Below are 27,958 nucleotides of genomic sequence, written 5' to 3' on the forward strand. Positions count from 1 at the left end.
TTTCCCTCCCTCCCTCTCTTTCCCTCCCTCCCTTTTTCCCTCCCTCCCTCCTCTTTCCCTCCCTCCCCCCTCCTCTTCCCTCCCTCCCTCCTCTCTTTCCCTCCCTCCCTCCCTCCTCTCTTTCCCTCCCTCCCTCCCTCCTCTATTTCCCTCCCTCCCTCCCTCCTCTCTCTCCCTCCCTCCCTCATCTCTTCCCTCCATCCCTCCTCTCTTTCCCTCCCTACCTCCTCTTTCCCTCCCTCTCTCCTCTCATTTCCCTCCCCCTCCCCTCTTTCCCCCCCTCTTCCTCCCTCCCTCCCCTCCTTCCATCCTCCCCTCTTTCCCTCCCTCCCTCCCCTCTTTCCCTCCCTCCCCCTCCTCCCTCCCTCCCCCTCCTCTCTTTCCTCCTCCCTCTCTCTTTCCCTCCCTCCCCCCCTCTTCCTCCCTCCTCCCTCCCCTCTTTCCCCTCCCTCCCTCCCCTCTTTCCCTCCCTCCCCTCCCCTCTTTCCCGCCCTCCCTCCCCCTCCCTCCCTCCCGCGCCCCCTCCCCCCCCTCCTTTCCTCCCTCTCCCCTCCCTCTCTTCCCTCCCCCCCTCTCTTCCCTCCCTCCCTCCTCTCTTTCCCTCCCTCCCTCCCTCCTCTCTTTCCCTCCCTCCTCTCTTTCCCTCCCTCCCTCCCTCCCTCCTCTTTCCCGCCCTCCCTCCCTCCTCTTTCCCTCCCTCCCTCCTCCTCTCTTTCCCTCCCTCCCCCTCTCTGTCCCTCCCTCCTCTTTCCCTCCCTCCCCTCTTTTCCTACCTCCCCTCTTTCCCTCCCTCCCTCCTTTCCCTCCCTCCCTCCTTTCCCTCCCTCCCTCCTTTCCCTCTCTCCCCTCTTTCCCTCCCCTCCCCTTCCACTCTTTCCCTCCCTCATTTCCCTCCCTCCCCCTTCCACTCTTTCCCTCCCTCATTTCCCTCCCTCCCCTCCCTCCTTTCCCTCCCTCCCCTCCCTCCTTTCCCTCCCTCCCTTTTCCCTCCCTCCCCCTCTCCTCTATCCCTCCCTCCCTTCCTTCCCTCCCTCCCTTCTTTCCCTCCATCCCTCCCCTCTTTCCCTCCCTCCCGCCCCTCTTTCCCTCCCTCCCTCCCCTCTTTCCCTCCCTCCCCTCTTTCCCTCCCTCGCCTCTTTCCCTCCCCTCTTTCCCTCCCCTCTTTCCCTCCCTCCCTCCCTCCCCTCTTTCCCTCCCTCCCACCCCTCTTTCCCTCCCTTCCCTCTTTCCCTCCCTCCCTCCCCTGTTTCCCTTCCCCTCCCCTCTTTCCCTCCCTCCCTCCTCTCTTTCCCTCCCTCCCTCCTCTCTTACCCTCCCTCCCTCCTCTCTTACCCTCCCTCCCTCCCTCCTCTCTTTCCCTCCCTCCCTCCTCTTTCCCGCCCTCCCTCCCTCCCTCCTCTTTCCCTCCCTCCCCCCTCCTCTCTTTCCCTCCCTCCTCTCTGTCCCTCCCTCCTCTTTCCCTCCCTCACCTCTTTCCTACCTCCCCTCTTTCCCTCCCTCCCTCCTTTCCCTCCCTCCCTCCTTTCCCTCTCTCCCCTCTTTCCCTCCCTCCCCTCTTTCCCTCCCTCCCCCTTCCACTCTTTCCCTCCCTCATTTCCTTCCCTCCCCTCCCTCCTTTCCCTCCCTCCCTTTTCCTCCCTCCCTCCCTCCCCCTCCTCTATCCCTCCCTCCCCTCTTTCCCTCCCTCCCTCCCTCCCTTCTTTCCCTCCATCCCTCCCCTCTTTCCCTCCTCCCCTCTTTCCCTCCCTCCCTCTTTCCCTCCCTCCCTCTTTCCCTCCCTCCCCTCTTTCCCTCCCTCCCTCCCCTCTTTCCCTCCCTCCCTCCCCTCTTTCCCTCCCTCCCCTCTTTCCCTCCCTCCCCTCTTTCCCTCCCTCCCTCCCCTCTTTCCCTCCCTCCCCTCTTTCCCTCCCTCCCTCCCCTCTTTCCCTCCCTCCCTCCCTCCCTCCCTCCCCTCTTTCCCTCCCTCCCTCCCCTCTTTCCCTCCCTCCCTCCCCTCTTTCCCTCCCTCCCTCCCCTTTCCCTCCCTCCCTCCTCTCTTTCCCTCCCACCCCTTTCCCTCCCTCCCTTCCCTCATTCCCTCCCTCCCTTCCCTCATTCCCTCCCTCCCTCCCTCCCCTTTCCCTCCCTCCCCTCTTTCCCTCCCACCCCTCTTTCCCTCCCTTCCCTCTTTCCCTCCCTCCCTCCCCTGTTTCCCTCCCCTCCTCTCTTTCCCTCCCCTCCTCTCTTTCCCTCCCCTCCTCCCCTCCCCTCTCCTCCCCTCCTTTCCTCCCCCTTCCCTCTCCTCCCCTCCTCTCCTCCCCCTCTCCCTCTTTCCCACCCCTCCTTCCTCTCTCTCTCTCTCCCTCCCTCTGTCCCTCCGTCCTCTCTCTCTCCCTCTGTCCCTCCGCCCTCTCTCTCCCTCCCTCCCTCCCTCCGTCCGTCCTCACTCCCTCCGTCCTCTCTCCCTCCCTCCATCTATCCTCCCTCCCTCCGTCCTCTCTCTCCCTCCCTCCGTCCTCTCTCTCTCCCTCCCTCCGTCCCTCCGTCCTCTCTCTCCCCTCCCTCCGTCCCTCCCTCCCTCCCTCCCTCCCCCCTCACTCCCTCCCTCCCTCCTCCCTCCCTCCCTCCGTCCCTCCGTCCTCTCTCTCTTCCTCCCTCCGTCCTCTCTCTCCCTCCCTCCCTCGATCCCCCCTCCCTCCCTCCGTCCTCTCTCTCTCTCCCTCCGTCCTCTCTCTCTCCCTCCCTCCGTCCTCTCTCTCTCCCTCCCTCCCTCCATCCTCCCTCCCTCCGTCCTCTCTCTCCTCCTCCTCCGTCCGTCCTCTCTCTCCCTCCCTCCGTCCCTCCGTCCTCTCTCTCTCTCCCCCCTCTCCCTCCTCCTCCCTCCATCTCCTCTCTCTCCCTCCCTCCCTACCCCTCCCTCCCCCCTCCGTCCTCCTCACCTTCCTCCGTCCCTCCCTTCACGGTATCCTCCGTCCTACGGCTCTCTCCCTCCCTCTCTCTCTCTCTCTCACTCCGTCCTCTCTCTCCCTCCACTCCTCGAAATCCCGTCCCTCCTCCGTCCTCTCTCTCCTCTCCCGTCCGTCTCTCCTCTCGCCTCGCCTCCGTCCTCTCTCTCTCCCTCCCTCCGTCCTCTCTCTCCCTCCCTCCCTCTCCCTCCCTCCCTCTCTCTCCGTTCCTCCCTCTCCCACCCTCCCTCCGTCCTCGTCTCCTCCCTCCCTCCCTCGTCCTGTCTCTCTCATCTCTCCCTCCCTTCCCATCCCTCCGTCCTCTCTCCCTTCCCTCCCGTCCTCTTCTCCTCCTCCGCCGTCCTCTTCTCCTCCTCCCCGTCCTCGCCTTCCTCCTCCTCCGTCCTCTCCTCCTCCCTCCCTGCCGTTCCTCTCACCTCCGTTCTCTCTCTCGCCCTCCCTCGCAATAGCCGCGCTCTCGTCTCCTCATCCGTACCGCCTCTCCTCCTTCGCTCTCTCCCTCCCTTGCTCCCTCCCTCCCTCCCCTCTCCCTCCCTCCCCCCCCTCTCCCTCCCTCCCCCCCCTCTCCCTCCCTCCCCCTCTCCCTCCCTCCCTCCCCTCTCCCTCCCTCCCTCCCCTCTCCCTCCCTCCCTCCCCTCTCCCTCCCTCCCTCCCTCCCCTCTCCCTCCCTCCCCTCTCCCTCCCTCCCTCCCTCCCCTCTCCCTCCCTCCCTCCCTCCCCTCTCCCTCATCCCTCCCCTCTCCCTCCCTCCCCCTCCCTCCCTCCCCTCTCCCTCCCTCCCTCCCCTCTCCCTCCCTCCCTCCCCTCTCCCTCCCCTCTCCCTCCCTCCCCTCTCCCTCCCTCACCTCTCCCTCCCTCCGTCCTCTCTCCCTCCATCCTCTCTCTCCCTCCCTCCGTCCTCTCTCTCCCTCCCTCCGTCCTCTATCTCCCTCTCTCCGTCCTCTCTCTCCCTCCCTCCATCCTCTCTCTCCCTCCCTCCGTCCTCTCTCTCCCTCCCTCCATCCTCTCTCTCTCCCTCCCTCCGTACTCTCTCCCTCCCTCCGTCCTCTCTCCCACCCTGCCCCTCCCCTTCTGTCCCACCCTGCCCCTCCCCCTCTGTCCCACCCTACCCCTCCCCCTCTGTCCCACCCTGCCCCTCCCCCTCTGTCCCACCTGCCCCTCCCCCTCTGCCCCTCCCCCTCTGCCCCACCCTGCCCCTCCCCTCTGCCCCACCCTGCCCCTCCCCCTCTGCCCCACCCACCCTGCCCCTCCCCCTCTGTCCCCCCCCACCCCTCTGTCCCTCCCCCGCCCCTCTGTCCCTCCCCCGCCCCTCCCTTCTGTCCCTCCCCCACTATCCCTCCCTCCCTAGCCCCGCCCCCTCTGCCCCTCCCTAGCCCCCCTAGCCCCTCCCCTCTCCCTCTGCCCTTCCCTGGCCCCTCCCCCTCTGCCCCTCCCTAGCCCCTCTGCCCCTCCCCCCGCCCCTCCCCCCCTGGGGGCGGGCTTGCCCCTCCCCCCTGCCCCTCCCCCTGGGGGCCGGCTTGCCCCTCCCCCCTGCCCCTCCCCCTGGGGGCGGGCTTGCCCCTCCCCCCCTGCCCCTCCCCCTGGGGGCGAGCTTGCCCCGCTACCTGCGCTGTGCGGCTGCTCCAGGTGAGTTGGGCTGGGCAGCGGTGTTGCGGGAGTTGGTGAAGCCGCTGCTGGGAGGATGTGGAGCGGGACGGTGGGAGCTGCCCTGAGCCTCCTGCTGCTGGTAAGCACAACCTTCCAGAGAGACTTCCCAGTGACTGGGAAAGACCTCTGCACTTGTTCAATCGCAGTTTCCTTTCTCTTTACCTCGATCGAGATCCTGTTGTTGGTCAATTGTTCGCTGGGTCTTAGTAACAGCACCGATTAAAGTCCTTCATTATTGCTGCCAGGCAGAAAAGTCTTTTTTTTCTAAAGTAGTCTTAGCTTTATTTTTAGTGAATTCCCCTTGATGTTCGATTTTTACAACAATAACCTGCATTTGACTAGCACTTCAATTTTAAACATGTCCAAAAGCAATTGGGCAGCAGCAAGATCACATTTTTGAAAAAGACATTGAGCCAGCAGTTGGCGGGAGGGTGACCCGGAGGCATGGTCGATGAAATTCAGTTTTAAAGGTTTGTTTCAAATGAGAAAAGAAAGTTTTGGGGAGAGGTGGGTTGCAGAGTTCTGGACCCAGGTAGCTGAAGGCGTGCCCGCTTGAGATTGGGGTGATTGCAATTGTGAGTTACAAGGTGGTTAACTGGGTTGGCGCATGGCATCAAGTTTATTACCATGAGCAATTGTGGATATATATATTATAACAAAAGACTTGGTGGGGTCTAGCAGCGTGTGTTGAGTGAGAAACAGAGCTAACATTACCTTCTTATGTCTCTTCAGGGCATATTATTTATCATAGAATCATAGAATTTACAGTGCAGAAGGAGGCCATTTGGCCCATCGAGTCTGCACCAGCCCTTGGAAAGAACGCCATACGTAAGTGCAGGCATCCACCCGTAACCCATAACCCCACCTAACCTTTTGGACACTACGGGGCAATTAAGCACGGCCAATCCGCCACACCTTTGGACTGTGGGAGAAACCGGAGCACCCGGATGAAACCCATGCAGACACAGGGAGAACGTGCAGACTCCGCACGACAGTGACCCGAGGCTGGAATTGAGCCTGGGACGCTGGAGCTGTGAGGCAGCACTGCGTGCCCCCGTGTATTTATAAATTGCCCTTCATTAGAGTTTTGTGTTAGAAAATGCAAGATTCTTGGCAACTGGAAGTGTGGTTGCACGGTGGATAACATTCCCTGTGAACCCGAAGCTGTGGGTTGCGGTCCTGCTCTGGGACTTGATGGCCACAAAAGGGTGGTTCATGGTGCCTGGTCAAACAGGTCAAGTCTCAAACCTGCAGATTCTGTGACAGGGCAGTAATAGGGGGTCAGCCAGAGCTGTGCGGTGGGTATAGTGTCACACCTTCCCTGCACGTCCACGCACCCACCCCGGCTGAACTCTGACCGCGTCGCTTCAAGGAGCAACAATGAAAAAAGGATTAAACATCTTAGGAAAAGATCAGATGGGTCAGGGCCCTGCAACCTGTGTTTCCTAACCAATACGTCACCAACTCTGTGTAACATCTCATTCCTGACTCCCAACCTTTTCCAGTCAGATCGCATTAGGGTGAGGTAAGCCGTAAGCCAGTGCGGATAAAAACAAAATAGCTACTGCTGCATTTTCCGGTTTCCAATGATTATTTTCACAAAATACCTCGAGGTGCTCCACATAAACCTGTTGAAGCAATACAGCCAAACAGGCGTAGCTACTGCCTGTGTAAGGAACAGGTTTTAGATTTGCAACCACCGTTGTTTTGAATACAACTGAGATGATAAATTATTCCGAATGTGAAATTAGAAGCTTTTTCTTTCCAATCGCAAGTCTGAAGAGCTGAACAAATTGTCTAAAATTAAGGATTTTGCAGATTTTACCAGCAAAATTGTTTTTTTTTAAAAATAAGACAAAAGAGCACGATAATTCAGAGTTGGGTTATTTTAGCGTGTTGCTTTTTGTTGTTGCATTTGATACACAAATTCAACCCATGTATTTTCTTTATTATTTATGCAGCGTTCTAGCTGAGACACTTTGCCATTTGCCGTGTATTTGTTTGAGAAATATCACGTTTTTTATCTTGTGGATCTCAATAGTTTTCATTTTAGGCAATTATTTTTTTTCTTTTGAAGAGAAGGCTGTTTGGGTTTGAAAGACGGGCTGTAAACACCTGAATTGGGCAGTCGGCTGGCTGGAAAGTTCGATGTGGAACCAACCGCACCGATGATTGTTTTGAAATAAAAATCGGCAGGCTACACACATTTGTAGAGTTGCCAAACAAACCCAGAACAAACAAACATTACAGGGACATTGATAAAATTGGTGCTCGAACACTATTTAGTACATGGGGCTGGTTTAGCTCACCAGGCTAAATCGCTGGCTTTTAAAGCAGACCAAGCAGGCCAGCAGCACGGTTCAATTCCCGTACCAGCCTCCCCGGACAGGCGCCGGAATGTGGCGACTAGGGGCTTTTCACAGTAACTTCATTGAAGCCTACTCGTGACAATAAGCCATTTTCATTTTCATTTTTTCATTTCATGTACTGGATCCCTTATCCGTCATATCCAGATTGCAGTGTGCTGACCCTCTGCTCTTTAGATACAGAATCAATGGGGGAAGCCAGCCTGGGTCCATCCCTCCCTTTCCCTGTCCTGGCTGGGTCCAGCTCAGTGGTGAAATCAGCCCGGCTTATCACAGCACCAGGGACCCGGGTTTGAATCTCGGCTTGGGTGACAGTTTGTACTTTCTCCCCGTGTCTGCGTGGGTTTGCTCCGGGTGCTCCGGTTTCCTCCCATAATCCAAAGAATGCTGGTAAAATGGATTAGCTATGATAAATTGCCCCTTAGTGCCCAATGGTTAGGTGGGGTACGAGGATTGGGCCGAGGTAGGGTGCTCTTTTGGAGGGTCGGTGCAGATCCAATGGGCCGAATGGCCTCCTTCTGTACTGTCGGGGGTTCTGTAATTCTATGATTCTACCCCCACCCTCGGACAGAAAATCCAGGCAATCCCCCTAATTGGTCCCGAGCTTCCCAGGTAGGGGGTCCAGCACACGTCGTTCTAAAACTCTTGGAGGTTGGGTTGACCAAATGGGGCTGTTGAAACCATGACGTGATGGGGTGGGACCTCGAGGGGTGCGCCCAGTCAGAGTTGGCAACCCCGTGAGTGGACGGTCTACTCCCAGGGCAAGGTTAATTGGGACTTTTGATTGGGCAGTCCCAAGCTTTGCTAACTGCACCACAAAGTTAGGGTGTGGGGGTTCTGGGTTTAATCACAGAGTCACAGTCTTGAAAAAGTGCAAAATAGTATGTTGAGGTCGGAGGCTCCAATGAGTCACGGTTTCGGTATATATTGAAATAACAGTGTAGGAATGCTGGAATCACTCAAGCAGGTCTGGCTGCCTTTGTAGAGAGAGCAGTAAGACATCTTGCAACACCAGGTTAAAGTCCAACAGGTTTGTTTCAAACACTAGCTTTCGGAGCACTGCTCCTTCCTCAGGTGACTGAAGAGGTGGGTTCCAGAAACACTTATATAGACAAAGTCAATGATGCAAGACGATACTTTGAATGCGAGTCTTTCTCTCCACATCTGTGGAGAGAGGGGAAGGCAGGGTTAAAGTTTCGGGTCAAGGACCTTTCGTCAGAAATAAAAACAAAAGCAAAATGCTGCGCATGCGGGACAGAACTTTCCATCAGGTTCGAAATGCAACAGGTTCCCATGAAGTACGGTGGGGCGGGGTGGGGGGGGGGGGGGTGGGGAACAAAAAGTAACAGTGTGTGATAGGTCAGAAGGCAGGAAATGACAACAGAAATGGTCACACAAGGCAAAAGGAAACGATAATGTGATGAGTAAAGAAACAAAAGATTGTACTAATTCCAATAATCGTACGTTGAGGAAGAATGAATCTTGAAGCTAACCATCACCTTAAAACAGGTTTATTTCCAAGCCAGTAAAGTCAAGTCACAGACTCACCCAGTCCCTCCTCAGGTACCCAGTGTGAACTGGTTTCTGTGACCTTGCAATGATTCCCCAATCGGGGACAGCTGTGGTTAATTCCCAACATAAAGCGTGTCTTCCGATGCAGCATAAATGTCAATGCTAACATCGAGGAGGTGGGACTGGCAAAAGGAGAATCACACTGGCAGCGGTGGAGTTTTCACTGGATTAGTAATCCAGAGACTGCTCTGGGGTCCAGGGAGAGTAGAGGGGAAAAAAAAGCTTTGAGTTTGAAAGACAGGCTAAGTTCGCAGAATCTTTTTTTTTTGAAGCAGTAGGAGATGCGTGTGAACGTTGCAGGGGGTGGGGGTCCCGCTACTCGCGTTCATATGTTTTGGTCCTGTCCAAAACATAGAGGATTACTGGAAGGAGGTTTTTAGGGTAATCTCTAAAGTGGTGGACGTGAAACTGGACCCGGGCTCTCGGGAGGCAATATTCGGGGTGTCGGACCAGCCGGGGTTGGAAACGGGTGCGGAGGCAGATGTTGTAGCCTTCGCCTCGTTGATCGCCCGAAGGCGGATCCTGGTGGGATGGAGAGCAACCTCTCCACCCTGTGCCCTGGCGTGGCGGGGGATCTGTTGGAATTCTTGAGGGGCTGTTTAGCACAGGGCTAAATCGCTGGCTTTGAAAGCAGGCCAGCAGCACGGTTCGATTCCCGTAACAGCCTCCCCGAACAGGCGCCGGAATGTGGCGACTAGGGGCTTTTCACAGTAACTTCATTTGAAGCCTACTCGTGACAATAAGCGATTTTCATTTCATTTCTTGAGAAGGTTAAGTTTGAACTGAGGGGAAGGATGGAGGGGTTCGACAATTCATGTACATTATTCATTGTGCACGTTCAAGAACTGGGTAACATAGAACATTAATTGGGGGGGTGGGTGGGAGGGCTGTGGGAAGGGGGGGGGAGAGCGATGGATGTTAATGGTGGCTATGGGTGATTCCTGATTCCTTTTCGTCATGTGAACATGTGGGCCAATGTTTGGGGCTTGGTGGGAGGATGGAATCATTGTTATTGATATGGGGATTGACACATTTGTTACTGATTATTGTTTATTGTTGGTGGGCGTAAATTTGGGAGAAAATGTGAAAAAGGAGGAGAATAAAGAAATATTTTTAAAAATAAAAGAAAAACTTTGCTGCACCTTACAGGAGAGAGAAATGGGAAATGTCTGACTCATCTGTGGCTTTTTATTTAAATACGCCACTCCTCGTGTGACAACAAATAATGCCCATATATGAGCTATCCTATACGCCTAGTGATGGGTGGGGGGGGGGGGGGGGGGAGTTAAGGTTTGTTTGTCTTGTGCGTGAGTTGCCTGAGTTAGTTTTATGGTATAGTTTTGATTTTGCACTGAAGGGTGGAACAGCCACATTGCAAAACTGCTTGATTAATGATTTATCAACTTTCAGGTTTCTGATGAAAGAATGAGATTCAGGAAATGGAAACACTAGCCGAGAGTATTTGGGCCTAAGTCTGCGCTATTATTTCTACATCAATTTTTTCCCATAAATGGATCACTTGGATTATTTTTCCCGCAATAATTTATTGAAATATTATTCAGGAATAGGTGGCTATCTGATATTGGAGGACACATCAAAAGCCACTTTGAAATTTGATCTTTGCATGTGGTTTGTCCACATTAACAACCCACTCTGTCGGCATTTTCACAACTGGAGATTCGCTTCAAGCTGTTCACAAGCTCCTGAGAATTTTTTAAGTGGACAGTTCTCCCTGACAGGGTGTGGGATAGCTTGATCTTGGTTTCATACAATGCTCGGCACAACATTGAGGGCCCAAGGGCCTGTACTGTGCTGTACTGTTCTATGTTCTTACAGTGGTTAGCACTGATGCTTCACAGCTCCAGGGACCCCGGTTCGATTCCCGGTTTGGGTCACTGTCTGTGCGGAGTCTACAAGTTCTTCCCGTGCCTACGTGGATTACCTCCAGGCGCTCCAGTTTCCTCCCACAAGTCCCGAAAGACGTGCTTGTTAGGTGAATTGGACATTCTGAATTCTCTGTGAACCCAAACAGGCGCCGGAATGTGGCGATGAGGGGATTTTCACAGTAACTTCATTGCAATGTTAATGTAAGCCTACTTGTGACACTAGTAAAGATTATTATTATCATGTTATCTGTCTGTAATGTCTCTGGATTAACAATCCGGAGGACCTGGCTAATGCTCCGGAGTCTAGGGTTCAAATCCCACCACAGCATCTGGTGGGATATGAATTCATCTTTTAAAAATCTGAAATTAAAAACTGGTCTCATGAATGGTGTCCATCGGTTGTTATATCAACCCATTTGGTTCACTAATGTCCTTTTTCAGGGGAGGAAATCTGCCAACCCAAAGATGTGCAGTTTAGGTGGATTGGCCGTGCTAAATTTCCCCTTTGGTGTCCAAACATTAGGTGGAATTACAGGGGTAGGGCGGGGGATTAGGCCCAGGTAGGATGTTCTTTCAGTGGGTCGGTGCAGGCGCAATGGGCTGAATGGCCTCCTTCTGCACTGTAGGGATTCTAGGATTCTATGAACCCAAGGTTCTAGAGCGTTTCCAGATGGGCAACAAATGTTGGCCTATCCAGCCATGCCCCCCCCCCCCCCCCATGAAAGAATAAAACAAAATGGGCCAAAATTGCGCCCAGCTGCTAGGGATCAAACTCACATGACTTTTAAAAGAAACCTCACCAAATAGGATCGAGCAGAGTACTTTCTAAATGGGAAGAGGTTAGGTACAGTGGATGTCCAAAGGGGGGGAGGGGGTCAGGTGCATAGATCCTTAAAATGCCAGGAACAAGTGCAGAAAATAATCAAAGCGGCTAATGGAATGCTAACCGCTTTATGTAGCGGATTGGAATATAAAGACACAGGAAGTTACGCTGCAGTTTTATAAAACCCTGCTCAGACCCCACTCAGAGTCACTGTCAGCAGTTCTGGGCACCCCACCTTCGGAAGGATATTTTGGAGGGAGCGAAACGTAAGTTTACAAAAATGATACCTGGATTACGAGGAGAGAAGACTCAGATTGGACCTAGAATTTCGAAGGTTAGGGATGATCTGATCAAAGTATTCAAGATATTAACCGGGAAAGACAGGGTAGATAAAGATAAACTATATCCACTGGTTGGGGATTCTAAAACTAGGGCGCGTAGTCTAAAAACTAGGGCCAGACCGTTCAGGAGCCACGTTAGGAAGAACCTCTTCATTCGAAGGGTGGTAGAGGTTTGGAACTCTCTCTCTCCAGCAGCAGCAGTTGATGCTGGATCAGTTGTTAATTTTAAATCTGTGATATGAAGCAAAGATATTCAGGGATTTGGGCCAAAGGCAGGTATGTGGAGTTAGGCCCCAGATCAGCCATGGTTCGGGGGGCTGAATGGCCTACTTCTGCTCCTATGAGACTCCTGAAACGTGACTTCATCTAATCCCACTGACATATCTTTCTGTTCCTGCCTCCCTCATGCGTTTATCCAACCTTTGTTTTTGTTCTGGGGTTGGGATGTGGGTATCGCTGGCAAGTCCAGCATTTATTACCTCTCCCTAATTGCCCCTTGAGAAAGAGGTGGGGAGCCGCCTTCTCAAGATAAGGAGAATAATTTTTCACTCAGAGGGCAGTGAATCTCTGGAACTCTCTTCCTCAAAAGGCAGTGGAAGAAGTCTTACAACACCAGGTTAAAGTCCAACAGGTTTGTTTCGAATCACGAGCTTCCGGAGCGCAGCTCCTTCCTCAGGCGAATGAAGAGGTGGGTGTCATAACCAGTATATCATGGTGCAGACACACACTGATGGACACACACAGGGACCAATCAACATGTCCAAACACCGCAGCCAATCACCAGTTAGAATACACACACTATAAAGGCAGAGGGCACCACGGTTCCCGCTCATTCTGGGTGCTGCCTCTCAGTGTAACAAGAACTCATCCAGCCCAGCACAGACTCACACCACGTGCTGAGAGAATCAACTGGTTCGGACAAGGCTTAGGTCTCTAGTTTAAGTTAGCATCATTTAGACCCACAGTCATCGTGTGTTAGTTAGAAGTAGTTAATAAAATTGAGTTGAACCTTCATCTGTGTTGGAAGTGTCTGTTCATCTCTCTAGTCTACACTAGCCAACACTTCAGTGGGTTCCACAAACACACATATAGACAAAGTCAAAGATGCATGACGATATTTTGAATGCGAGTCTTTGCAGGTAATTAAGTCTTTACAGGTCCCAACGGAATGACTAGAGAGAGGAATAATCACAGCTTAAAGAGGTGGGAATTGTCTCTATTGACTTAATTACCTGTAAAGACTTCTTGGAATATTGTACAATTCTGGTTGCCACACTACCAGAACGATGTGGAGGCTTTGGAGAGGGTGGAGAAGAGGTTTACCAGAATGTTGCCTGGTCCGGAGGGTGTTAGCTATGTGGAGAGACTGAATAGACTCGGATTGTTTTCATTAGAAAGACGGAGGTGAGGAATGACCTGATAGAGGTCTACAAGATTATGAGGGGCATGCATAGAGTGGATGAGCAGGCACTCTTTCCCAGGGTGGAGGGATCAGTCACCAGGGTGCATAGATTTAAGGTCAGTGGGGCAAAGTTTAGAGGAGATACATGTGCGAGGCAGGTTTTTTTACGCAGAGGGTGGTGAGTGCCTGGAACACGTTGCCAGGGGAGGTTGTGGAAGCAGATACATTAACGGCGTTCAAAAGGCATCTCAACAAATACATGGATAGGATGGGTATAGAGGGATACGGCACAAGGAAGTGCTGAGGGTTTTGGCAAAGGTTGGTATCATGACCAGTACAGGCTTGGAGGGCCGAAGGGCCTGTTCTTGTGCTGTATAGTTTTTGGTCTTTGGTAACTGCCACGCAGGGAGCAACTCAGAATCTGAATACATCGAAGGTGACGTCTGTGCTTTTCAATCCTGTAATGTAAATGGAAAAGCACTGGGGAAACCTGACCTGCTGGTTTGCCTGATTCTATGCAAGAATAAAACAATTTAAATGGCCAGTGTTATGCTGGTTACTGCAGGAGAATAAGACTAGGGAGGTTTTGTTATAGGGTGCTGCATGGAGCTCATGTTAGATGCAGACAGGTTCCTGGGAAACCTCGGCAGCTTTGCACACCTGCCTCTGGGTAACCTTTTCAAATGTTGGTTCAAACCCTGGCCTCTCTTTGTTCAGTGATTTGACAAACGCCCGTCAAAGGTGAAAGGAGCAGCTCATCGCCACAGGTTCCTTTTTGGCAGGTGCCAGCTGTGGGCAAACGTCCTACCAGTCATCCGGGTCGACACTGCAGTGCTGAGGGAACACTGCGCTGTCGGGGGTGCCTAACTTTGGACAAGACATTAAATCAATGCCCCCAGGGTGGACATTTAAAAAATAATAATAATAAAATGGAATGGCGCATATTTCGAACAGGCTCCCTCCCGGGTAACCTGCCCAATGTTCATCCCTCACCCAAAATCAGCAAAACAGCTTCTCCGCTCGTTAGCGCATTTGTGGGATCTTTCTGTGCGTAGATTAGCTGCTGAGTTTCCGCCACGACTTCACACCGAAAGTACTTCCTTGGCTGTGAACCACTTTGGGACTTCCTGAGGTTGTGAATGGCACTATCCAAGTGCAAGGCCTTTCTTCCATTTGTTATTTTCTAGATCTCCAGTTCCGATGTCCTGAATTTGGGTTTCCGTGTTTTCAACTATCCTCCAGCAGCGAGTTCTAGTCAAGACACCGATCCAAGATGAGGGACGCTGCCACGGAGGGCGGACGCTGCCTGCCGCGGAGGGCGGACGCTGCCTGCCGCGGAGGGCGGACGCTGCCTGCCGCGGAGGGCGGACGCTGCCTGCCGCGGAGGGCGGACGCTGCCTGCCGCGGAGGGCGGACGCTGCCTGCCGCGGGGGGCGGACGCTGCCTGCCGCGGGGGGCGGACGCTGCCTGCCGCGGGGGGCGGACGCTGCCTGCCGCGGGGGGCGGACGCTGCCTGCCGCGGGGGGCGGACGCTGCCTGCCGCGGGGGGCGGACGCTGCCTGCCGCGGGGGGCGGACGCTGCCTGCCGCGGAGGGCGGACGCTGCCTGCCGCGGGGGGCGGACGCTGCCTGCCGCGGGGGGCGGACGCTGCCTGCCGCGGGGGGCGGACGCTGCCTGCCGCGGGGGGCGGACGCTGCCTGCCGCGGGGGGCGGACGCTGCCTGCCGCGGGGGGCGGACGCTGCCTGCCGCGGGGGGCGGACGCTGCCTGCCGCGGGGGGCGGACGCTGCCTGCCGCGGGGGGCGGACGCTGCCTGCCGCGGGGGGCGGACGCTGCCTGCCGCGGGGGGCGGACGCTGCCTGCCGCGGGGGGCGGACGCTGCCTGCCGCGGGGGGCGGACGCTGCCTGCCGCGGGGGGCGGACGCTGCCTGCCGCGGAGGGCGGACGCTGCCTGCCGCGGAGGGCGGACGCTGCCTGCCGCGGAGGGCGGACGCTGCCTGCCGCGGAGGGCGGACGCTGCCTGCCGCGGAGGGCGGACGCTGCCTGCCGCGGAGGGCGGACGCTGCCTGCCGCGGAGGGCGGACGCTGCCTGCCGCGGAGGGCGGACGCTGCCTGCCGCGGAGGGCGGACGCTGCCTGCCGCGGAGGGCGGACGCTGCCTGCCGCGGAGGGCGGACGCTGCCTGCCGCGGAGGGCGGACGCTGCCTGCCGCGGAGGGCGGACGCTGCCTGCCGCGGAGGGCGGACGCTGCCTGCCGCGGAGGGCGGACGCTGCCTGCCGCGGAGGGCGGACGCTGCCTGCCGCGGAGGGCGGACGCTGCCTGCCGCGGAGGGCGGACGCTGCCTGCCGCGGAGGGCGGACGCTGCCTGCCGCGGAGGGCGGACGCTGCCTGCCGCGGAGGGCGGACGCTGCCTGCCGCGGAGGGCGGACGCTGCCTGCCGCGGAGGGCGGACGCTGCCTGCCGCGGAGGGCGGACGCTGCCTGCCGCGGAGGGCGGACGCTGCCTGCCGCGGAGGGCGGACGCTGCCTGCCGCGGAGGGCGGACGCTGCCTGCCGCGGAGGGCGGACGCTGCCTGCCGCGGAGGGCGGACGCTGCCTGCCGCGGAGGGCGGACGCTGCCTGCCGCGGAGGGCGGACGCTGCCTGCCGCGGAGGGCGGACGCTGCCTGCCGCGGAGGGCGGACGCTGCCTGCCGCGGAGGGCGGACGCTGCCTGCCGCGGAGGGCGGACGCTGCCTGCCGCGGAGGGCGGACGCTGCCTGCCGCGGAGGGCGGACGCTGCCTGCCGCGGAGGGCGGACGCTGCCTGCCGCGGAGGGCGGACGCTGCCTGCCGCGGAGGGCGGACGCTGCCTGCCGCGGAGGGCGGACGCTGCCTGCCGCGGAGGGCGGACGCTGCCTGCCGCGGAGGGCGGACGCTGCCTGCGGCGGAGGGCGGACGCGGAGGGCGGACGCGGCCTGCGGCGGAGGGCGGACGCGGCCTGCGGCGGAGGGCGGACGCGGCCTGCGGCGGAGGGCGGACGCGGCCTGCGGCGGAGGGCGGACGCGGCCTGCGGCGGAGGGCGGACGCGGCCTGCGGCGGAGGGCGGACGCGGCCTGCGGCGGAGGGCGGAATTTGGTTCCCTAACTACAAGCTACAGTCAAGGAACCGGAATTAAGCTGGAATTAAACACATTACTCCGGATGTGAACATCCCAACAACACTCTCATTCTCATTGTGTTCCAAAGTTCCGGATCCTTTTAAAAATATATTTCTGTTCCTTCACCACAACCTCATTTATTCTGCATTCTTCTGCATTGGATTTAGTAAAGGTGTTCAAAATAATGGGAGGTTTTGATGGGCTAGTTGGGAGAAGACAGTTTGTCGAAAAGATTAATAATAATAATCATCATCTTTATTAGTGTCACAAGTAGGCTTACATTAACACTGCAATGAAGTTACTGTGAAAAGCCTCTAGTCGCCACACTCCGGCACCTGTTCAGGTACACGGAGGGAGACTTCAGAATGTCCAATTCACCTAACAAGCACGTCTTTCGGGACTTGTGGGAGGAAACCGGAGGAAACCCACGCAGACACGGGGAGGACGTGCAGACTCCGCACAGACAGCGGCCCAAGCCGGGAATCGAACCCGGGACACTGGAGCTGTGAAGCAGCTGTGCTAACCACTGTGCTACCGTGCCGCTCTAACAGGATTGACAACAAATCAGAAGACAAGATGAGGTTTTTTTTTTCTTACTATGTGTTTTTATGTCTGGAAGCTTCTATTTGTAGCTTTTGTAGCTTATGCCACTTGATACCAATCTAAGAAGCCCCCAGTTTTTCTCTCTATTCCTTCGTGGGCTTTGGGTATTGCTGGGAAAGCCACCATAGAACATAGAACGATACAGTGCAGTACAGGCCCTTCCTTATCTCATTTCCCTTGAACTGAGCGGCTTGCGAGGTCATTCAGAGTCAACTGTATCGCTGTGGGGTCGGAAGTCACATGTTGGCCAGACCGGGTAAGGGCGGCAGATTTCGTGGGCATCAACGAACCTGATGTGTTTCTTTTTCCAACCGGCGATAGTCGTCACGGTCACCATGACGGAGACCAGCTTTATCCTCCGGGTTTCATTAATTGACGTTAAATTCCACCAGCTGCCGTGGCGGGATTCGAAGCCACGCCATCGGGCCTGGGCCTGTGCTTTACTAGTCCCAGTACCGGTACCGCTAAGCCACTCTCTCCGAAAGGGCAGCAGCCTTATCGACCTGTTCCGGCCACACTTCTCCCCATAGACCCTCGGGACTCTCTCTCTGTTCCTGCAGTTTGTTTAATATATAATTGCCCATATTTTACCCCTCCTCATTTCACACTTCTCTGTGCTGCAGGCGCAAGGGGAAAAGGGAAATTGTGCCGCAGACTTGAAAATGGCTAACGTGATCCCTACATTTAACAAGCGAGACACAACACACCCAGGAAATGACGGGCCAATTAAGTTTAGGTGCAATGAAATCTTTACCTCGCAGAACAACTGCAAACTGAAAGCGTAATGGAGTAATCGGTACCTATTTCAAAAGAAAAAGGTTAAGCTTGACCAAACTGGTTGGGCCATTTTGAAGGTGTATCAGGCCAGTTAATGCGTAGGTGTGATAAATAATTTGATTCTCCGAAGATGACAAACCACAGACTCATGACGCCAACGAGAAGCTGCAGCTGGCTGGGAACGAGCATGAGCGAGTGTCTGGGGGGTAGAGTGCCACACCTCGGTCTGGCTACACGTCCTGCCAATGTTTTCTTGCGTGGTATAGATTTGCATATTGCCTTTGAACAATGAGTCCCTCTGTACGACTACAGTGCATTCAATTCATGCGTTATCTGTTCCTGTATTAGATCATGTTTCTTTAGCACTTCGGGCGAAGGGGATCAAAGGATTTGGAGGGAAGGCGGGATGAGGCTATTGAGTTGGATGATCAGCTCGGAGCTGGTTTAGCACAGTGGGCTAAATAGCTGGCTTGTAATGCAGAACAATGCCAGCAGCGCGGGTTCAATTCCCGTACCGGCCTCCCCGAACAGGCGCCGGAATGTGGCGGCTTGGGGCTTTTCACAGTAACCTCATTGAAGCCTACTCGTGACAATAAGCGATTATTATTATTAATTACTATCATAATCAGTGGCGGGTCAGGATCGAAGGGCCAAATGCCGCCCTCCTGCCCCTATTTTCTACCATCAGGAAGTACTCTCCCTGTGCGTCCATGCAGTCCCAAGTCGGTCCACTGCCCAACTTAAACTGGGATTATGGGGAGTGCAGAGAATGACGATGGACAGAAACTGACACAGGAACAGGAGGAGGCCATTCAGCCCATCAAATCTGCTCCAGTATTCAATACGATTTTGGGCTGATCAGACGTTTCAATGCCTTCTGGGCCCACTATCTCCATTAGCCTCAGTTATTGTGAAACATTCTCGGTGACTGAGCTTCCACATCCCTCTGGGATGGAGCGTTCTAAAGATTCATGACCGTCTCGAAAGACATTTCTCCTCCCCATCCCGGTCCTCAGTGGCTTCCCCCTTATTTTGAAGTTGTGTCCGTGGTTCTGGACTCCCCAACCGAGGGAAACATCTTACCTGCATCTACTCTGTTGCTTTAGGTATTTTGTAGATTTCAATAAGATCACCTCTCATTCTTCAAAACTCTGGACAATACAGGCCCAGTTTCGCCAATCTTTCTTGATAAGACAGTTTTTAAAAATACATTTAGCATCTCCAATTATTTTTTGTCCAATGAAGGGCCAATCTTCGCTTGCTGCACCTTGCATGTTATCCATTGGAGTTAAGAAGGCTGAGGGGAAAATTAACACGTGGTCAAAGCTATGAGGGCTTTTTAAATACAGCATGACGAGGTCATTTAGAGGCTGACGGTGGGACAGTGGTAATGTCTAGTCTACCCGCGCTGGTCAAAGTCTAGGAATCCTGCCGCAAGTAACTCACCTCCTGACCCTCCCAAAGCCTGCCACCATCTACAAGGCGCAAGTCAGGAGTGCGATGGAATACTCTCCACTTGCCTGGATGATGTAGTTCCCACAACACTCCAGGAAGCTCGACACCATCCAGGACAAAGCAATCCCTTTTGATTGCTCCCCCTTCCACAAACATTCAAACCCTCCAGCATTGACGCACAGTGGCAGCCGTGTGTACCATCTGGTAGATGCACTGCAGTAACTCACCAAGGCTCCTTAGTCAGCACCTTCCAAACCCACAACCACTGCCATCTAGAAGGACAAGAGGGGCTAGTTTAGCACAGTGGGCTGAATAGCTGGCTTGCAATGCCAGCAACGCGGGTTCAATTCCCGTACCGGCCTCCCCGAACAGGTGCCAGAATGTGGCGACTAGGGGCTTTTCACAGTAACTTCATTTGAAGCCTACTTGTGACAATAAGTGATTATTTATTTATTTATTTATTTATTTATTTGAGAGCTGCAGATACCTGGGAACCCCACCACCTGGAGGTTCCCCTCCAAATCACTCACCACCCTGACTTGGAAATATATCGACCGTTCCTTCACTGTCGCTGGGGCAAAATCCTGGAACTCCCTCCCTAACAGCACTGTGGGTGTACCTATAACTCCGGGACTGCAGCAGGTTCAAGGTGGCAGCTCACCACCACCTTCTGAAGGGCAACGCGGGATGGGCAATAAATGCTGGCCTAACCAGCGAGGCCCACATCCCGTAAATGAATTTTTTTTATAAGTCCAGTGAACAGAGACCCAGGCTAATGATCCGGGAACCATGGCAGCTGGTGGAATAGAAATTCAATTCATAAAATCTGGAATTACCAACCGTTCTCAGCAATTATTTTTTAAAAACTTTTTTAAAAATAAATTTACAGTACCTAATTCATTTTTTCCAACGTAGGGTCAATTTAGTGAGGCCAGTCCACCTACCCTTAACATCTTTGGGTTGTGGGAGCGAAACCCATACAGACACGGGGAGAATATGCAAACTCCACACGGACAGTGACCCAGGGCCGGGATCGAACCTGGGACCTCGGCGCCGTGAGGCAGCAGTGCCAACCACTGCGCCACCGTGCTGCCCAACCGTTCTCGGCAATGGTAACCATGAAAGTATCATCGATTGTTGTAAAAACCTGTCTGGTTCACTTTGTGTCCTTTAGGGAAGGAAATCTGCCATCCGTCTGGCCTACATGTGACTCCAGATCCACAGCAATGTGGTGACTCTTAACTGCTCTCCTGAACTGGGCGGAGCAAACCCTAGTATCTAAAACCAAAGAGAAAATGCTGGAAAATCTCAGCAGGTCCGGCAGCATCTGTCGGGAGAGAAAAGAGCTGACTTTTCGAGTCCAGATGACCATTTGTCAAACCCTAGTATCAAGTCTACTGCCCAAGAATATAGGGGTGAGCAATAAATACCCACATCGTCTGAAATAACCGAGGGAGATGAAGCATTTGAAAAACTGCAAATAATAATAATAATCTTTATTGTCACAAGTAGGCTTAGATTAACACTGCAATGAAGTTACTGTGAAAATCCCCCAGTCGCCACATTCTGGCACCTGTTCGGGTACACACAGGGAGAATTCAGAATGTCCAATTCACCCAACAGGCACGTCTTTCGGGGCTTGTGGGAGGAAACCGGAGCACCCGGAGGAAACTCACACAGACACCGGGAGAGCGTGCAGACTCCGCACAGACGGTGAACCAAGCCGGGAATCGAACCTGGGACCCTGGCGCTGTGAAGCCACAGTGCTAACCACTATGCTACCGTGAAATTTGATGCACCTTGAGAGGGATGAGAGAGGAGGTGAAAAATCTGACCCATCTGTGTTTTGTTTTACTATGACTTTTATTCATTCCAGGGATGTGGGCACGGCTGGGTAGGGCAGCATTTTTGCCGATCCCCTTTTGCCCTTTAGACTTGAATATGCCACTCCTTGTGATCCAACAAACAATGCCGACATGTCCCATCCCCTAGATCAGGCATTGTCAAACTCGGGGGGGGTGCGACCCGCGGGCAGGTGTCGGGAGGGTCGCGTAGCCGTCCGTCGCTGCGCTCCCGATCGTGCAAATCTGTGCACAACAGCCGCAGCTGTTAAGAACGCCGGCTGCAAACGGCCTTCAAAATGGCCACGAACATGTAAAAAAAATGCGGCCGCACTGCACATGCGTGCCAATGATCGGGTACACATGCGCAGTGCAGCCACTTTGTGTTTTAAACAGCCGCAGATTTACAAGTTCGGGGGGGGGTGGGTTTATTCATTTTACTCATTTATTCTATTCATTTAATTTTTTGTTTTTTTTCAATTCGAGGGGGTTCTATTTGATTAAAATTTTACCGGACAAAAATGCGGAACGTTGGACAGGTGGAGACTCCATACTTTCCGACACCGGAAGGCTTCACCTTCATCCAACAGGTTCCATTGGAGGAGCGTGTACGAGGGCCAAAGGGACCCAAAACCATTTCCTCCATTTTTGTCAGCAGCAAACAAGGTCGGAGAAAATGGTGGGTCGCGAAGGTCGGCCAGCGTGGGTCGCGAAGGTCAGCCGGCATGGGTCGCGAAGGTCAGCCGGCATGGGTCGCGAAGGTCAGCCGGCATGGGTCGCGAAGGTCAGCCGGCATGGGTCGCGAAGGTCAGCCGGCATGGGTCGCGAAGGTCAGCCGGCATGGATCGCGAAGGTCAGCCGGCGTGGGTCGCGAAGGTCAGCCAGCGTGGGTCGCGAAGGTCGGCCAGCATGGGTCGCGAAGGTCAGCCGGCATGGGTCGCGCATGTTGGCCGGGTTGGGTCTGGAAGGTTGGCCAGTTGGTAAAAATGTGTCCCCGGTGTCTTGTTATGCTCTAAGTGTGGCATAAGCGGCTTCCTTGTGGTGCACTTGACAAAGGAAGGTTCAGACATGGAGATAACTCCACGTTTATTAAGCTATATACACTTCTATTACTCGGGTTCGACACTACTGTTAATCCTTCTATAGCTACCCAGACTGACTAACCAGACTGCTACAATCCACGTGGTGGGAGTGATATTGAATCAACCCTGTGTCTGTACTCACTGACTGTCTCCGCTGGAAAGAGGCAGATCATGTGTGTGGTGTCCTTTATATATGGGTTGGTGAAATGCCCTCCTGTGATCATGTCACCTCTGTGTGTATCGTGTATACCCATTGGTCGTGTGCTATCTAACTGATCTATTGGTTGAGTGTGTGTGTGTGTGATGTCTCTGGTGCTCCCTCTAGTGTCTAGCTAGTCTACATGTATTTACATTAACCCCTTGTGTATTTACAGTGATGCACATCACCACACCTAGAAATAAAGTTTGAAGAACACTGCCCTAGATAGCTTTAACATCTAAAAACCTATCGATCTCTGTCTTGATCAAACTCAGTGACTGAGCCTGCGCTGCCCTCTGGGTAGGGAATTCCTCAGAAATTCCTCCTCGTCTCAGTCCTTAATGGCCGTCTCCTTATGCTGACACCGTGAGGCCGTGTCCGAGGAAAACCTCGCCATCCCGAGCCAAGGGAAACATGATTTTGTCTGCTTCAGTGAGATAGCAGCTCTCGCAAAGAGCCTACACTAACTGGCTGAGCAGATGTCTATTGGGTTGCACGATTGGATGGTGGCAGAACTTGCACAACCTCCAACCTCCAGTGAGGAAGCTGACAGCTGTGTTGGCATGCATGACATCTCCATATTAACCAATAATCTGACAGACAGCTATAACATTGCCAAGTTCAGCAGGGGTGCTTGTTTGTACAAGAAATGGTTTTGAGTTTTTAAAAATCTGATCCTGAAGAACAGGTTTAAAAACTGCTTGTAACATTGGATTCCCCATAATTCTTCACTCCCCATTCTGAGCAATGCTCAGCCATGGCCCAGTAAGTAGCACACTGGGACGATAGGTCGGCGTCCCACTCCAGAAACTTTGGGTAGAATTTGTAGCACTCGCCACTACTTGCCTCCAAACAACTGTGCAACCTCAAACAGCCTTCAGGAGAACAGTGACCACAACACCACACAACCCTACCATGGCAACCTCTGCAAGACGTGCCAGATCATCAACACGGCTACCACCATTACACGTGAGAACACCACCCACCAGGTATGTGGTACATACTTGTGCGACTCGGCCAACGTTGTCTACCTCATACGCTGAAGGAACGATGTAATGTGACATGAATCCAAGGTCCCGGTTGAAGCCATACCCATGCATGCGGAACTTGGCTATCAGTTTCTGCTCGGCGATTTGTGTTGTCGCGGCCTGAAGGCCGCTTTGGAGAACGCTTACCCGAAGATCAGCGGCTGAATGCCATTGAGGCGTGATACATTAGCGAGAATGAACGGACATTGCTCGACAATCACCAGACAGAAATGTTCCCTTCCAGTCTTGAAACACATCAGCAGTCAATTGGATTAATTGTCACACTACATTCACCCCCCACCATCTGGCCTGGTCTTGGGAAATCCTACCCACTGTCCTGGCTTGAGACAATTCACACCTCTTTAACCTGTGATTATCCCTCGCTCCAGTCGCACTGTCTGGACTGGTCAAGACTTAATTACCTGTAAAAACCCGCATTCAAAGTATCAGCTTGCATCGTTGGCTTTGTCTGTATATGTTTGTTTAACCCAGCTCTTCATTCACCTGATGAAGGAGCTTTGCTCTGAAAGCTAGTGATTCCAAATAAACCTGTTGGACTTCAACCTGGTGTTGTAAGAATTCATACTGTGCCCACCCCAGTCCAACGCCGACATCTCCACATCCGTGATTGAAAAGCAGTTTGCCCGCCTCTCCGTTCTGCTCAGACAATGAGTTGGAGATCGCACAGACAACATAATATTCCAGGCAATAAGGCAGGTAATCCCTTCAATCCGTTCCATTATTTTCGCCGGGCGCAAATTGACATGAGGTGGGGATGCGAGCCCGGCCATCACACCCTATTTCGTGCTCTTCCAGGTAGGGCACCAGCCTGCCCAGGACACGTAAAGTTCTGCCCTTAAGCACAAAGTCAAAGCCGATCCTCCCAGCGCTGTGCTGAAAGCAGGCTGCACTGTCAGAGGAGCCGTCTTTAACATCAACCAAATACAACCAAGCCCCCTTGTGTGGGCCACAAAGATCCCAAGGAAATATTTTGGCAAAGAGCAAGGGAGTTCTCTACGTTGTCAATGTTTATCCCTCAGTCAACATGGCTGGAAGAGATTATCTGGTCACGCACCACATTGCGGTTTGTGGGGTCTTCCTGTGCACAAAGCGGCTGCCAGGCCTCCTAACCTACAACAGTGACTACACCTCAAGAAAGTGTCTCATAGGCTGCAAATCCCTTTAGGGTGGCAATAGGCGCTATATAAATGCATGTTTATACTGTGTGTACTAATGGGTGAATTAGGCGGCAGCCTGTCGTCTTATGTTACCATTAGTTAGTCTGGAGCTTTGCAGAGAAGGTGACGCTCGTCCTGGGTTGGTGCCATTGTGATCAATCACACGCTGTGAAGGGTTCCTCCCCACACTTGCTGTGAACCAATACAGAGTATGTTACATGGGCCGCAAAACATAAAGAAACGCTTGCATTTATATCGCAACTTTCACAAGATCAGGATGAACCAACGGACGTTTTAACTTGTAGCTACAGTTGCCATGTCAACAAAGCAACAGTCAATTTGCCAACAGCAAGCATATCGCGAAAAGCAAAGTGCAAACGACCAGTTCATCCGTTTTCAATGGTGGCGGTTGAGGAATGAATTTTGGATAATTTTGTCGATTGGACAGGACAACAGGGCTCTGAGGGGTATTGATCGGGTGGATGTGGACAGGATGTTTCCTCTTGTGGGAGAATCTAGAGCTTAGGGGGGTCACTGAAAAATGACCGTGCAGCACTCCCTCAGTACTGACCCTCTGACAGTGCAGCACTCCCTCAGCACTGACCCTCTGACAGTGCGGCACTCCCTCAGTACTGACCCTCTGACAGTGCAGCACTCCCTCAGTACTGACCCTCTGACAGTGCAGCACTCCCTCAGTACTGACCCTCTGACAGTGCAGTACTCCCTCAGTACTGACCCTCTGACAGTGCAGCGCTCCCTCAGTACTGACCCTCTGACAGTGCAGCGCTCCCTCAGTACTGACCCTCTGACAGTGCAGCGCTCCCTCAGTACTGACCCTCTGACAGTGCAGCGCTCCCTCAGTACTGACCCTCTGACAGTGCAGCGCTCCCTCAGTACTGACCCTCTGACAGTGCGGCACTCCCTCAGTACTGACCCTCCGACAGTGCGGCACTCCCTCAGTACTGACCCTCCGACAGTGCGGCACTCCCTCAGTACTGACCCTCTGACAGTGCGGCACTCCCTCAGTACTGACCCTCTGACAGTGCAGCATTCCCTCGGTATTGACCCTCTGACAGTGTAGCACTCCCTCAGTACTGACCCTCCGACAGTGCGGCACTCCCTCAGCACTGACCCTCTGACAGTGCGGCACTCCCTCAGTACTGACCCTCTGGCAGTGCGGCACTCCATCAGTACTGACCCTCCGACAGTGCAGCACTCCCTCAATACTGACCCTCAGGCAGTGCGGCACTCCCTCAGTACTGACCCTCTGACAGTGCCGCGCTCACTCAGTACTGACCCTCTGACAGTGCAGCGCTCCCTCAGTACTGACCCTCTGACAGTGCAGCGCTCCCTCAGTACTGACCCTCTGACAGTGCAGCGCTCCCTCAGTACTGACCCTCTGACAGTGCGGCACTCCCTCAGTACTGACCCTCCGACAGTGCGGCACTCCCTCAGTACTGACCCTCCGACAGTGCAGCACTCCCTCAATACTGACCCTCAGGCAGTGCGGCACTCCCTCAGTACTGACCCTCTGACAGTGCCGCGCTCACTCAGTACTGACCCTCTGACAGTGCAGCACTCCCTCAGTACTGCCCCTCTGACAGTGCGGCACTCCCTCAGCACTGACCCTCTGACAGTGGGGCGCTCCCTCAGTACTGACCCTCTGACAGTGCGGCACTCCCTCAGTACTGACCCTCTGACAGTGCAGCACTCCCTCAGTACTGACCCTCCGACAGTGCGGCACTCCCTCAGTACTGACCCTCCGACAGTGCGGCACTCCCTCAGTACTGACCCTCTGACAGTGCGGCACTCCTTCAGTACTGACCCTCTGACAGTGCAGCATTCCCTCAGTATTGACCCTCTGACAGTGTAGCACTCCCTCAGTACTGACCCTCCGACAGTGCGGCACTCCCTCAGTACTGACCCTCTGGCAGTGCGGCACTCCATCAGTACTGACCCTCCGACAGTGCAGCACTCCCTCAATACTGACCCTCAGGCAGTGCGGCACTCCCTCAGTACTGACCCTCTGACAGTGCCGCGCTCACTCAGTACTGACCCTCTGACAGTGCAGCACTCCCTCAGTACTGCCCCTCTGACAGTGCGGCACTCCCTCAGTACTGACCCTCTGGCAGTGCGGCACTCCATCAGTACTGACCCTCCGACAGTGCAGCACTCCCTCAATACTGAACCTCAGGCAGTGCGGCACTCCCTCAGTACTGACCCTCTGACAGTGCGGCACTCCCTCAGCACTGACCCTCTGACAGTGGGGCGCTCCCTCAGTACTGACCCTCTGACAGTGCGGCACTCCCTCAGTACTGACCCTCTGACAGTGCAGCACTCCCTCAGTACTGACCCTCCGACAGTGCGGCACTCCCTCAGTACTGACCCTCCGACAGTGCGGCACTCCCTCAGTACTGACCCTCTGACAGTGCGGCACTCCCTCAGTACTGACCCTCTGACAGTGCAGCATTCCCTCAGTATTGACCCTCTGACAGTGTAGCACTCCCTCAGTACTGACCCTCCGACAGTGCGGCACTCCCTCAGTACTGACCCTCTGGCAGTGCGGCACTCCATCAGTACTGACCCTCCGACAGTGCAGCACTCCCTCAATACTGACCCTCAGGCAGTGCGGCACTCCCTCAGTACTGACCCTCTGACAGTGCCGCGCTCACTCAGTACTGACCCTCTGACAGTGCAGCGCTCCCTCAGTACTGACCCTCTGACAGTGCAGCGCTCCCTCAGTACTGACCCTCTGACAGTGCAGCGCTCCCTCAGTACTGACCCTCTGACAGTGCGGCACTCCCTCAGTACTGACCCTCCGACAGTGCGGCACTCCCTCAGTACTGACCCTCCGACAGTGCGGCACTCCCTCAGTACTGACCCTCTGGCAGTGCGGCACTCCATCAGTACTGACCCTCCGACAGTGCAGCACTCCCTCAATACTGACCCTCAGGCAGTGCGGCACTCCCTCAGTACTGACCCTCTGACAGTGCCGCGCTCACTCAGTACTGACCCTCTGACAGTGCAGCACTCCCTCAGTACTGCCCCTCTGACAGTGCGGCACTCCCTCAGCACTGACCCTCTGACAGTGGGGCGCTCCCTCAGTACTGACCCTCTGACAGTGCGGCACTCCCTCAGTACTGACCCTCTGACAGTGCAGCACTCCCTCAGTACTGACCCTCCGACAGTGCGGCACTCCCTCAGTACTGACCCTCCGACAGTGCGGCACTCCCTCAGTACTGACCCTCTGACAGTGCGGCACTCCCTCAGTACTGACCCTCTGACAGTGCAGCATTCCCTCAGTATTGACCCTCTGACAGTGTAGCACTCCCTCAGTACTGACCCTCCGACAGTGCGGCACTCCCTCAGTACTGACCCTCTGGCAGTGCGGCACTCCATCAGTACTGACCCTCCGACAGTGCAGCACTCCCTCAATACTGACCCTCAGGCAGTGCGGCACTCCCTCAGTACTGACCCTCTGACAGTGCCGCGCTCACTCAGTACTGACCCTCTGACAGTGCAGCACTCCCTCAGTACTGCCCCTCTGACAGTGCGGCACTCCCTCAGTACTGACCCTCTGGCAGTGCGGCACTCCATCAGTACTGACCCTCCGACAGTGCGGCACTCCCTCAATACTGAACCTCAGGCAGTGCGGCACTCCCTCAGTACTGACCCTCTG

General features: G+C 54.7%; 1 protein-coding gene across 1 annotated transcript in view; it reads left to right on the forward strand.

The window, feature by feature from the left end:
* Window positions 1-4,538: 4,538 nt before the first annotated feature.
* The window catches only part of LOC119972904 (desmoglein-2-like), a 73,405-nt gene continuing 49,985 nt past the window's right edge, over window positions 4,539-27,958 (forward strand). The window contains 1 exon segment of the mRNA XM_038810450.1: window positions 4,539-4,671. Within this exon segment, the coding sequence (XP_038666378.1) occupies window positions 4,627-4,671 (45 nt within the window). The 5' untranslated portion in view covers window positions 4,539-4,626.

The sequence above is a fragment of the Scyliorhinus canicula genome, chromosome 10 (assembly GCF_902713615.1).
Source record: "Scyliorhinus canicula chromosome 10, sScyCan1.1, whole genome shotgun sequence".
Classification (NCBI taxonomy): Eukaryota; Metazoa; Chordata; class Chondrichthyes; order Carcharhiniformes; family Scyliorhinidae; genus Scyliorhinus; species Scyliorhinus canicula.